Below are 12,741 nucleotides of genomic sequence, written 5' to 3'. Positions count from 1 at the left end.
CATTCAAGCCCTAATTTGCCCCTAATTCCGCACTTAGCTGACAGAAGCTCTGCTACCACTCCAGATGCTAACAGACAGTAGTCCCAAAAGCATAATGATTTTTTGGAAAGACTACGCCTTTCTAAAAGATATAGTTTATCTCAATGGGAATTTATGAGCTTGATGGAGGAAACACTTGATTAAATTTTACAGCCTGTAATGTACAAGAGCCAAGATTAGATTATCATAATTGGCCCATGAAATGCTGGAAACCGCATATCCGAGTTAGAGTATGGTATCTGGAATGCACCCCTGAGCACCCAGGCCCTGTGCTGGTTCCACGGCCAGTAGGAATTACAATGCAGAAAAACAGCATAAGCAAACAAACAAATGCTCTGTATCTCTGAGAGTGCAGAGTTTCACATAAAATAATGAAAGGCCATCATCTATCTTCCTTGCTTATGTAACTGATCATCCAAAAATACAGAACTGAAAGTGATAGGGAAAAATACTGAGGGAGGTGCCCAAAATGCTCAGTCAGATTCTTTTTATTTTGAGCATTTGTTTCCTGAACTCAAATAGGATCATACCAAGACAGTCACCACTTTGAGTGTCAGTCCTTGTAAGTCATTGCCCAGACGTCGTTCTTGAAGACTACCGTTCAGTCCTTTCTCAGAGTCCCACGTTGCCAACTAGAACAGAAAGTGCAGTGAGTCTGAAGGACTGTTAGGCAGAAATCTTTCAGTATTTACATGAACATTTAACAGTAGCGTGACCGAATCCAGAACTGATACAGAGAGGATTAGAGAGGTGTGTGGGTTTTAAATCAGAATCAGAATTAGTGAGATTCAGAGGGCAGACATAAACAAGTACCTTGCCTGAATGCGGTTTCATCAATACCTGTCACATAACTGCTCTATTATCTGTAGTATTTGTTGTATTATTTCACTTAGATCACTCTGATACGACGTTTCTCTCCAGTAAGTTTATATTGCCTGACAGTCCTCAGGATCATCTGTGGTCTCACTATCCACATTCCCCTCTCTGCTCAGATCCCCTCCTACTTTTCAAATCATTCCCTACTGCTTATCAAGGACCGACCTTTCTTCCTGCTGCATAACGTTCTTGTTCACTGGTGGTCATAAGTTCTTGGCACAGATTCTATGGTGTGAAACTGTGTCCTCTCTCGGACTTTCTTCAGATCCTATCTTAAGTCCTATTTTCTCTCTTCTTGCCCTACTTCTATCTCATCAGTAAAACCATGACAGTCTCTCAAGTTCCCAGGCTCCTGATGATCAAATATCTCATATCTACCAGTACTTCATGCATCTGCTAGATGTACTTGGATGCATGTTTTCAGGATATCTCCCTGGAATATTACATCTAAATATTTTATTTTTCAATTAAATGTATCACTTTGAAAATCAATTTTACTGCATTTTCTGAAGAGAAATGCAGTAAAATTCAATAGAATAGGTTCAATAGAAAATTCAATCTTAAGTGACCTTTGGATTATTCAGACTAAATATGCTCTTCAGCATAGGAGCCAGACACTCCTTTTGCCTTCAAACAGAATCCATGGTGTCGTTTTGTTCAGAAGAGTCATAAATAATATCAAGTAGAAACCGTTTCCTTCTTTTTTTCAGCTCTACTCTTAAACACCAGTACTATGCTCACATATGTGGAAGCTGAAGGCATGCCCTGTAGAAATTAAACGTAGTCCGAGATCTGTGAAATATGGCTTCTTCCTTCCAGAAGCTAATTTTCATGTAACAAGTCAAAACCTTCTTGGAAATAACTTATTTCACTGAAAATGCCTACGGCTAGATGTCCTACATGATTTATTTCTGTGACTTCAGTTTTATCCTAAAGCTTCAAAAATCAAACCAACAAATAAAATGTGATGGGAGAGATCTGTATAGTTTTATTTTTGTTTTGTTGCACTAAACTAATAAACAGGGAACTAGAAAAGAACAGGACATTCGGTGAACATTCAGCCATCATAACTATCACAACTGATGAAAATTATTCTATAGTCCCTAAATCTTGAAAGCTGAGACACAGGAGAGGGAAGAATTAAGCTACACCTCCTTTTATCCAGCTGACCTGGAGGATGGAGGAGGACAATGACTGAATAATACTCAGCTTTCTAAAGACACTCTTGACAGCTAAATCTCTCAGATTGAGAACTCTCCCCCTGTGATGCCAGTTTGGAGTGACAGAGGAGCTTCTGCACATAAAAGTGTCTGCAGCAATACAGGTAGATTCCTATAGCCATGGTATCTTTTAAATTCGAAGGTAGATGCTTGCTCTGAAATATGTCCAGATGTTTCTTAGCTTTTGCTATTGCCAAACAAAACTGACCAATTCAAAGACCAGTATAGGTGCATGTGGTATATATTGTGTCTCAAATCTGTAAAGAAAGTTTATTGTCTAAGCCTTCTTCAGCTGTCCTATGCAGTAAGTATATGATAAAGATACATGGAAGGTTTTGGCCAAAATGGCTTGCACAATCTACAGATAATGATTAAATATTTATTAAAAAATGGGAAATGTAACACATTCATTTATCACTTCACCACTGGTGGACTGACATTTCAATTCCTTCTCCCACTCCTTTCCCTTCAAAAACTCTTATCTGATTTCATATCAAGCCCTTAGACTTTTTGAATACCCTATATTTTGCATTCTGCATTAACACTAAGGATTCCTAAAATGATTTGGAAACACGTCAGTGCAAAACCATAAATTTATTCCTTTTATTCAAAAGGAGATAGACAAAAATTTCTCTTTTATGCAGTAGGGGTAGGCGTGAGGAGGAGGAGCATATTTCACCACAGCACAGAACTCCATAGTGTTCTCTATGGAGGCACAAACTATGCAGATGAAGTTGATAAATGGAACATGAGGAAAACCTTCTCCAGAAGGGATTTGTCCTGTGCATCCTTGTGCTTCAGAACATTTCATTTGTTCAGAAGTGTGCCAATTTTAACTTCCACTTCTTGCAGACAGAATTTTTTTTATAGGACCGATGTATTTACAGATACGTCTACCAATTTGTGACAGCTGACCTGTCAAGATCAGTGCCCAAGAAACTAATTTCCAGCACTGTTAAACACAATGAGTACTGCTGTTATTTGATAAGGCCGTCAGAGTTTCATTCATTGTAGAAATACGTACCATGTTCCTACCAGAAGTCTGAAGCCAAAGGTTACAGCACAGCTATCAGCTGATGGGAGATAAAGGGGTTTTAGACCTGTTTATAACAAACAACTGCTTGCAGGATCAGCACTTGTAGGATGTATTTCAAAAATCAATGGTCTCTGGAACATATATTTAATGGCAGTCCGGGTGGCGTTTTTTTGATTCTCAAGTTACTGGGTTATGGAAGTTCAAGTTTTGAAAACAGCTACTTTATTAAAGCTTTTCAACTTAAACCTTCTTCCTAGCTTCTCTTTCTGAAATAGCCATGTTGTTGGGAATCCTATAGTTCTAGCCATACATCAGAAGCTCAATCATCCAATAAAGACAAATCAGAGAAAACAACTGTGAAATTTGCTGGAAAATTCTGACTCAAGACATGCTTCTGACCTTTATCAGTATTTACTGCATTTTCAACCAGAACTACAAGGAAAAACTTGGAGAGAGAAAGTCATAATTTTAACATTGTTTTCAATCTCCACAAGCAATGTATAGCTCCAAACACACATACTCAACACACAAGCAAAACAGTTACATGGCTAGACAACCTGGGAATGTCAAAGGATGTCATCCAAAGTATGCCTCATGAACCTACTGTTCAGGATTTTGTCCTGAAAGGTACTGATATCTGTCAGAACCTCCAAAGAAAACTTGATGTCAATGTAGCTTTGGGGTTCCTGAGTTCCCATCAATAAATTAGAAGCCAAATTCTACAAAGGAGTTTTGTGACTTTGTTAATGATGCGGCTGCTGCCTGCCCAACACTTACTTGAGTGATTAGTTCCCCAGGGGATATCATATTGATATGGTAAACTCCCACAAGAGAATATCAGAAACAACTCCACAGAAGTGTGAAGACCCTCATCAGCACAATGAGGCAGACAATCCTTCTGCTCAAATAAATCAAGGCTGCATGCATTAAACACTGATTTGCAAGATTTGCTACCTCCTGTGAACTTGCTCAATTAGATTGAGAGCCTGCGTGCCGCTTCCTTTAGGAGATGAAACTGATAACAGACTCAGTTATTTGTTATGCATCTGGTTGTCAGCAAGGTCTGCGTGTTCGTGCTGCTCTACTGCACAATAATTACTTATTCCTTGAATCAGGAACTTGAATTTAGTTTTTCTAACTCTGCTGTGAACGCTGACACCACTGGACTACGGCAAATGTCTGTCTCAGGCCCAAACAAATGGAGATGAAAATAATCCCAAACTACTAGTAAATACAGTTGCAAACTGACATTAGCACAAAAAGTGAACGTTTAATATTTATATCACAACAGTGAATAAGATCATCTACATTATTATAGCTTATGATGCAGTAGTTCCTGTCCAAATAATGCATGTCACTGCTGTCTAACGATGCCATTCCAAACATGATCTACTTTTCAGGGAAAATGGGATTCCCATAAGAAATAAACCAAGATAATTTTCAGCAGATATATAGTAATGTTTGAAAGGGCCTTAATCAGTTCAGAGCACGCATCTTCTATCTTACCAAAAGCTGAAAACTTTTGTCCGGTAACTCCTTTGGAGCTAAGGTTACGCTATCCAAATAAATAAAATTTGGGAACCCCTGCTTTGAAACTTGAAGAACTCCTAACAGACAAGAAATGGGAGAGAGAGTGTGAGGCAGGCAGTTCTCATGCCCTGAGACAGGGACACATGTATCAACCCAGAGCACATTTTCTCTGAATATGAAAGCTGTTCTGTGCATGGAGTTAAATAAATTAATCTATGTCACTCACAATCTGATAAAGCTTTTAGATTAAAGTTGAACTGAAAAGGATTTCACTTCAATGACAACTTGTTTCTTAAACTTGAAGTCAACATAGCGTATATCAAATATGACGTATCATGTATGTATATTTTACATGTTGGGGCCTCTGACTCCCTTTGCCAGTCTTGCAATACGGCTAAACACTTACTGAAATATTTACCATCATAAAAGCAGATTTTAAGCAAACATGATAATCAAAAAACACCCAAACAAGCAAAATGTAAGCAAGAAAATGAATGTTTACAGAAGACAAATATGAAATAAGGCAGTGGCCCACTAAATAAATGGAGCAAATTGGACGCTCCTGTGTTGCAGTTCTAAGGAATAAAAGGAACTCCATTTAAATAGTAAGTAAAGCAAATATCTACATTTAAGCCCAGGATTCCTTTTAAGTGCAATATATTAGTAATCTAGGGAACTTGCTGTCATTCAATATCATTCACAGCAAGGCATTAGTAGGATTCATACGATTCATACATTGGATTATGTGTCATTCTTAAGGAACTGACAGGATTCTCTGAAACATCATTTCCCTTTTTATGACTGGAGTTGCCTTGAAGGTACCAAAATCTTTTCATTTGAAATATGGGACCATAATCAAGAAAAATTTAAAAAACATTTTGGACTATGTATTTGTATAATCTATAGTTACATAAAACAGGATTAGGAAAATATAAAGGTATCAATTCTCACACTTGCAAGCAAATCCAAACACTGATACAATTTATCTCTATAACAATTACATAATTATTAGGAATAATCTAACATTTCTACTTTGAAGCGTAAGCTCATAGTTTTTATTAGGGATAAGATACTGGACAAGATCACCATCTGAACTGATTTAAGCTATATTCTGTGGTCTGGCATAACTTGACCTTGTTTGCAGTGAAGTACCTCCAAGTCTTCTACATCCAAATGTTTATTCTATTCTGATATACGCCTTTGTTAGTAGTAAAGGCGTAGCTTGCTTCCGAACATCCGCAGTAGGTTTGGAATACCTATGCACTCATAGCTATAAAGCCACTGAGAACTCCAAAGCATATTAAAACTATGAAGCAGAAGATTGTGAACCAAGTCTTAAGTAGTAGAGAAACTCTCAGTCTTCTGGGTCAAAATTTTATCACATCCTCTTCAATGCTCAAAATGCTCAGTTTGCCATTACAGGGCCACACAAGTATGGTAAAAATTCACAGAAGGGCAGGGAGATCATGGAAAGCTGCTCTCTCCCATTCCCGATACTTCAGCAAACAGCATCATCCATCTCCTGAGACATTAAGCCCTTTAAAGGCAACGTCTAGCCAATATAAAGTAAGAAAAAATGGAGAAGTAGGGAAGGGCTGACTCCTCTGTGGCTACCATGCCACTACTGTTTGCCCAACAGGACCCTGGTTTTCCGTGCAGGACAGTGAAGCACATTTATGTGGCTGTTGCTGCTTTAATGGGCCTTTAAGAATGTGAGATCTTCAGGGAGAAGAATGCAGCTTATTCCAATTTTAGTGTTTTGCAAATTTTTGCTGCTATATAAATGATAATAAAACATCTCTAGAGAATGACAGGAAGATGTGCACTAGGCAACAAGACCTTATAACAAACTTGACTGCTTTTTCAATAGTACTGCAGAATTAATAGGTAACTGAAACGAAGATGACAATATATTTGTATCTGAATTTTAGTTTTGTTTCATACAGGGTCTTGTGAAACCTCACCTAGGACAGTTTGAATACGTTTCCTGAATAAGGACAATATCACATGATTTATAGACTAGCTTCTAAGCAACAGTGAAGAATGATGTATCAAAGATGAGGAGAGAAGTTTTGAGGTAGCTTAGAGCAAGTCAATATTAAGATCTTATTTACTTAATAGCTTTTTTAATGATTTGGAATAGGAAACTGCAAATTACTAAAATTAAAATGTCTAAGATGCAAAGATATCTCAAAACTGGGAAGTGCTGCAAATATGTCAGACTAGAACAGTGAGAAAAATAAATGGGAGTGGTAAGAACCCAGACATAAATAATAACATGCATCTTGCATAACTAGAAGCAAACACTTATGAAAAGAAAAAAAGAGAAATAGAGATACTTCAATTGAAGAAACAAACACAGAAATTAGTGTTAAAAAATTATGCTGGGTGAAAGTGAGATGCAAATGGGTGATCAGCTTGTAATACAGTACGGCTGCAAAAGTATCAGTGTGATTTTGGACTCCACAGGTCTCACGGCGTAGGCTGCACAGAGGGAAGCTGAGAACACAGCTGAGAAGAATATACAGTCTTAATACTGTGTTTAGCATCTCTCTGAACAAGATTGAGGCATGCTGGAAGAAAATCAAGGGAGAACAGGACAACTACTACTGGGGTGGAGGAGTCAGTTTGTACAAGAAGAGTAAAAGACACAACTGTGAAAGTCTAAGAAATGGGAAAATTAGAAACAAAACTAGATATAAGCCAACAGAACTACTGCTGCTGACTTCTAATAATCTACAGAGACCCTTTCATATGAAATACAAACCATTTCCTAGAAACGTTTATTCATTCTCAATGCAGACTGTGAAATGAGAAATAGATAAAAGGGCAGAGCTTGTCTGGATATTTCTAAACAAAAAAATTTTTCACGGGAAAGGTTTGGCACATCCAGGATATGAGTAAGTGCATATATGAAGGAAATCAAAGAACAGCCTGAGTGCCCGGTGGTTCCTGAATTCACCAGAGAGAACCAGAACTGAACCGGTGTTTCACATAATGCTGTCTCCCAGCCAAAGGTGATTAGGATACTTTTCTCAAACACGGATCAACTTGATTCAAGTCCCAGAGTGCAAGGGTTAGCCTAGGATCTCATCAGTTTGCCACATCTCAGGTGAGTGGATTAATCACCACCTTTAAGGCTAGTAGGGGGCCATATTATCATTCACAAAGGTCAAAGGTACTGGTTTAGTCTTTATGATGAATGGCATAATTCCAGAATACTTGAAAACCTCAAACATTTTCATCTCCAATAGAAAAATCCATTCCCCACTGCTGAAATGAAGCCATTCCTAGAACTCAGCCAGGGAGAAACTATGTAGAAAGTGCACAGGAGCAATTTAAGGTCCCAGCCTACAGTCGCTTACAATTGTGCTTTAGCTTAGCAAACATACGTAATACCACTGACACCTGAGAATTACACTTATATAAAGTTAATTGAGCATAGGCCTAGAATAGAAAATAAAGTTCAAGAACACCGAAGGAGGGATTTGAGTAGGAAAGAGCAATTGACCTGAACTGACATATCTAAGGAAACAGATAGACACCACTGCTCTTCTGAGAAGCACAGCGAGATACATGGCAAATGTCTAGAATTAAGATGCCACATGAAGACTGCCCTTGAAGTAGCATGCCCTTCAAACCATGTAAGGGAACTGGCTCACAATTAAGAGGGAAGAGCAGCATTAACTCAGTCACTATCACATGGATAGTCCTGTGAAATTCTTATTTAACATTTCAGAAAACACAAATGTCTAACTGTGCGAACAAGATGTACTTCAGCAAGAAGCTGCATAATAACAAGCAGGAAATTTATACAAATTGGAAGAAAATTTTTGAAATCATTCAGAGGGCTCAAACCCAATGAAAAGTGCTGAAAATGACATTAAAACAAAATGCAAATTAGTATCAGAAACATGTTTTTGCCGTGTAAAGATCAATTACAATATTAAACCACTGTCATCCAGAGAGTAATTAGAGTCTAGGATGTAGAGTCTCTCCCTCCATGTCAGTTACAATAATTTCTACATAATAGATAGGGAAAACCTGGAGGGGAAGAACTACACCACCTAACCCAGAACTGTGGGGGTAGTTGAGGAAGGCAGAGGACTACAAACAGAGGCTTTGGTAGAAGTATTTTAGCATTAATATTCTTCATTCTCTAGAAGCCTGTGTAAAAGTATTTATTCAGCTCTTGCTCTACAAATTCTGCTGTTCACTGTAATCGACGATTTTGACCTTACCTAGCATAACTCAGCAGTATCTCACTCCACTATTTTTATGGGTCTTCATTGCAGAGAATATCAAATATTTTGATGTGAGAGGAGGTGGTTTCCTTTATGTTTTTCATTAGCCAAAGCTCAGTTCAATTAAGTGTAATGGCCATATTATTAAAAGCCAATTATTTTACATAGAGTAGAGCTCTACGACATAAATGAAAATTAGAGACATTATGCCTTATACTGCTAGTATTAAGGAAGCTAAGATATTCTTGTATATGCATTTGTGTATACAGTAGCTTTCTGCAGTACTGTGACTGAGGAGAATTGAAGTAGCAGTTTCCTGTAACCCTACAGCTTTTATTGACACAGTAGAAGACTTCTCATACCCCTTGGGAATGGATCAGCACCACATACTTTATATTTTATATTGCATATACATCATATTTAATATTATGTTGAAGGACATAAATTATGAATATTACCTTTTTGCTGAAGTAAGATACTGCTCCATTGATTGGCAGAATGAGACATTATTTTGCCAGCAAGTCAATGAAGGAGCAATGATACCAATTCAGGATTGCTTCTCTTTCCATATTATGATAGCTGGTGAGCATCTCTGATCCCTTAGGTAACACAGAGAAACACCTATGTTCTACTGTGCCGAGCCTGAGCAAAGCATGTACCGGGCAGCAAATCTGCATGAAGCAGAAAAAGGAGCTGGCAGGACATGACAAGATAAATGTAACCTGTTAATATTCATTATATAAAAGTATAAATAGGCTGTCTTCAGCTCTCATAGAATAAATTGCTTCAATTAATACTGGTCTTTGAAGGAGCAGTGACTGCAACATGCTGATGTTATTAGGGGGGGATACTGCAGCAACACAAGCACTGGAAAAGATGTGGTATTAAATGAAGCAATCATAAGAGTGATGAAAACAAGATGAACAAGAATATTATCCTCTGATGGCTTCTCTACAAAGTGCAGGCAAGTATTACTCTGTCCCCAAATTTTTGCATTTCATTTCGCTAACACAAAATCAAAATGCAGCGAAAATGGTGTTGAATATAAATTGGAGCTATTTTCTTCTAGGATCTCACAGGCTTTTCTCTTGTAAAGCAGGCAAGTAACCTCCACTCCTGTCCATCTGCAGTTTTGCCACTTTTCAACGCCTTAAGATATGAACAACACGCGATAACATAGCAATGCTGTTGTTGAATCAGATGGCAGTGTTGCTATAGCAGATGATGTACGTGCAGTATCACAGTTCTTCTAAGGGTTGAATAAACTAATCGTGAGTACCTAAGATACTGCTGAATCAGGCACTTCCCAGAGGCCTTGTAAATTATCAGTTGATATGAACAAGCAGGCCTCTAAGCATAAAGTTAAAACTGATAAGTAATCATTAAAGTTAGAGCAATCCAAACACAAAGTCCCCAACAGATAGCACAAGTGACTGGCATGAGCTCCTTGCCACTGGCTTTGGAAGCCCCTCGTCTTTCCTCTGCAGTTTTAAAAGCAAACAAAATTGCTGCCCAGCGAGAGAGAGTCCAGCGGCTGCTGGACTCCAAGGATACTCTGAATGCTGCTGTTAAGAGCTGAAAGTCAGGTAGTTCAAGAGTAGCTGCTTGTGGACAAAACTGAACCAATTCCCCCTGCCGTTACTAATTATCTGTGGGTAAAATGGAAACAAATCTATTTCACAGAGAGAAGAGATTCTTTTCAAAGCTTCCAAATGCTTTTTGGTAGGAAATTACTAGCTTTTGAGATCAGAACTACCCTTGTTATCTAAGCAATAGTGAACACAGCAGACTGTTTTGTAAACAAAAAAATCATTGAAAAGTTGGATCTAACAACAAATACAAATTCATCTTGATTTTGTATAGGTTCTTGTCCTGCTCTTTGCAGTGTAATAACCAAATATCTCCTTGCAGTGATGTTCTGAGAATTTTACTGGGGAGGGAGAGCAAGAGAGGATTGTAGCAGCTGGAAAACTACATCTTTTCCAGTCGTTCTACATGAGAGCTCTGCACTTACACAATTAACTGGCACGCTACAATTGCCTGGCTATGCCAAAATATCTGCTCTGCTATGGGATTCCTTGGATATTATCTGAGCTGAATGCTTTTGACTTTTCACTACGAATTCAAGAAACCCGTATGTATCAGCAATTCTAGCAACTGAACTTTTCATAGCCTGGACCGTTCTGTGGTCATGTGAGAAAGGGACCATGGTGTGATTTCTCCAGCTGCAGACCTTCTGAAGCTTGGCCATCATGAGTTCGCTTTCTGATTCTGGTTGATGGCACTGAGTCGTCTCAGAAAGAAAGCGAAGTTCAGCCCACTCTTTGGTATCACCTGTCGAGCTAGCTCTCAATCCTGTATTGAAAAATGCTCTTCTTTCAAACTCCAGATACTTTTGAAAATCTCCACAACTTTTTTTGTAGAAAGTTATGTAAAAACTAAAATTCTTACTAAAACTTTTGAGTGCAAAGTTTTGAGATTCAGTGTCTTCTTACATTTTCCATTAAATTTTTATACATTTGTTATTTTATTTCATTTTCCTACCATTGCTATTATCTAATTACCTCATGATAGTTTGGTGGCAGCCTTGATGTAACAATAAGGACAGTGTTTTAGAGGAAAAAATATCCTATTCCAATTTTAATTCAAAAGGTGTGGATTTATAAATGTAACTTATAAAATAAATTTAAAACTTTAACACAAAGAGGTCAAGGTCTTAGATGAAATGCTGGTATTTTAAAATGAACTTTTGAAAAACAATATTTTATCAGAACTGCTGTCAAGAGAAGCTAATATTCTCTGGTGACAGAGGTAACAACCATAAATGCCAAAGTTTCCCTGCCAAAGAGTTTAAGCGAATTTTGACTAGCTCTGGTTATAGGCACTGGAATCTAGACCCATATCTATGGAACACTGAAAATGCCTGTAATAAATTTAAGAGTTGTTTTTACTGAACTTACTTTTACTGAACTTTCCCTTATTTTGATCTTTACAACATGACTTCATCTTTTTCCTTGCTCCTCATAGATAGTGACACAGAATGGCTTCACAATTTGTAGACCTTTTTCTCCTCAACATCAAAGAAAACAACTGAGTAAAAAACCCCATAATTTGGTGTTTGGTAACAGATAATTACCTCTCCAAGAAACAGAAGTGTAGATAGTATTAAGGAAAATATGAATTTTCTTGTGTAATGATAGACGATATACATTTAATGGTTTTAATTAACAACAAGCTATATTGAGACAGCTTTCAAAAATATATTTATCCCTTTGGCTTTGTTACATACATAGAGCAGGTTTTGTAAGGCAAATAAAATCAGCTTGCTCACAAAGCCAATTAGCAGAGAATATGCAAACATTATATGCATAGATATTATCATTTATATAAACTATATACCAGTTGCTGAGTATTTACAAGGAATATAACAATACGCTTAGCTAATCTTTGATTATTCTTCATAAAGAAACTGTGGTAAGCATGGAAAATACTTTTCTATGTTACTGTTTACAAACCTTTTGCTTACAAATTTTTTGCCCTCCGTTGTTTTTCCCTACTTCGACTCAACGTTGGGAGACTTCTCAGCTTTAAAAAAGAATACTGGAAGTCTAGAATTTCTGAGCAATTTTACACAGTGACAGACAGTGCACATAGGGTATATAAGAAAGATTATAGTAATAAATACTTTTCCTCAGCTCCACAAACTAACGCGTACCAGCAAAACTCCATCACTACAAAGGATGTGGTAATTTCAGCAAAGCAGTCAAAGGTAAGAAATGAAAGCAGGTAAGAAAGA

General features: G+C 37.5%; 1 protein-coding gene across 1 annotated transcript in view; it reads right to left on the bottom strand.

The window, feature by feature from the left end:
• GRID1 (glutamate receptor, ionotropic, delta 1) overlaps window positions 1-12,741 on the bottom strand; it is a gene marked incomplete at its 5' end in the record, with an annotated part of 61,621 nt that overhangs the window by 5,013 nt on the left and 43,867 nt on the right. The window contains one exon of the mRNA XM_009583747.1: window positions 570-671. Within this exon, the coding sequence (XP_009582042.1) occupies window positions 570-671 (102 nt within the window). The remainder of the gene's footprint in view (window positions 1-569; window positions 672-12,741) is intronic.

The sequence above is a fragment of the Fulmarus glacialis genome, unplaced genomic scaffold (assembly GCF_000690835.1).
Source record: "Fulmarus glacialis isolate BGI_N327 unplaced genomic scaffold, ASM69083v1 scaffold17128, whole genome shotgun sequence".
Taxonomy (NCBI): domain Eukaryota; kingdom Metazoa; phylum Chordata; class Aves; order Procellariiformes; family Procellariidae; genus Fulmarus; species Fulmarus glacialis.
The sequence above is the reverse complement of the archived record's forward strand: the minus strand, read 5'-3'. Positions and strand labels throughout refer to the sequence as shown.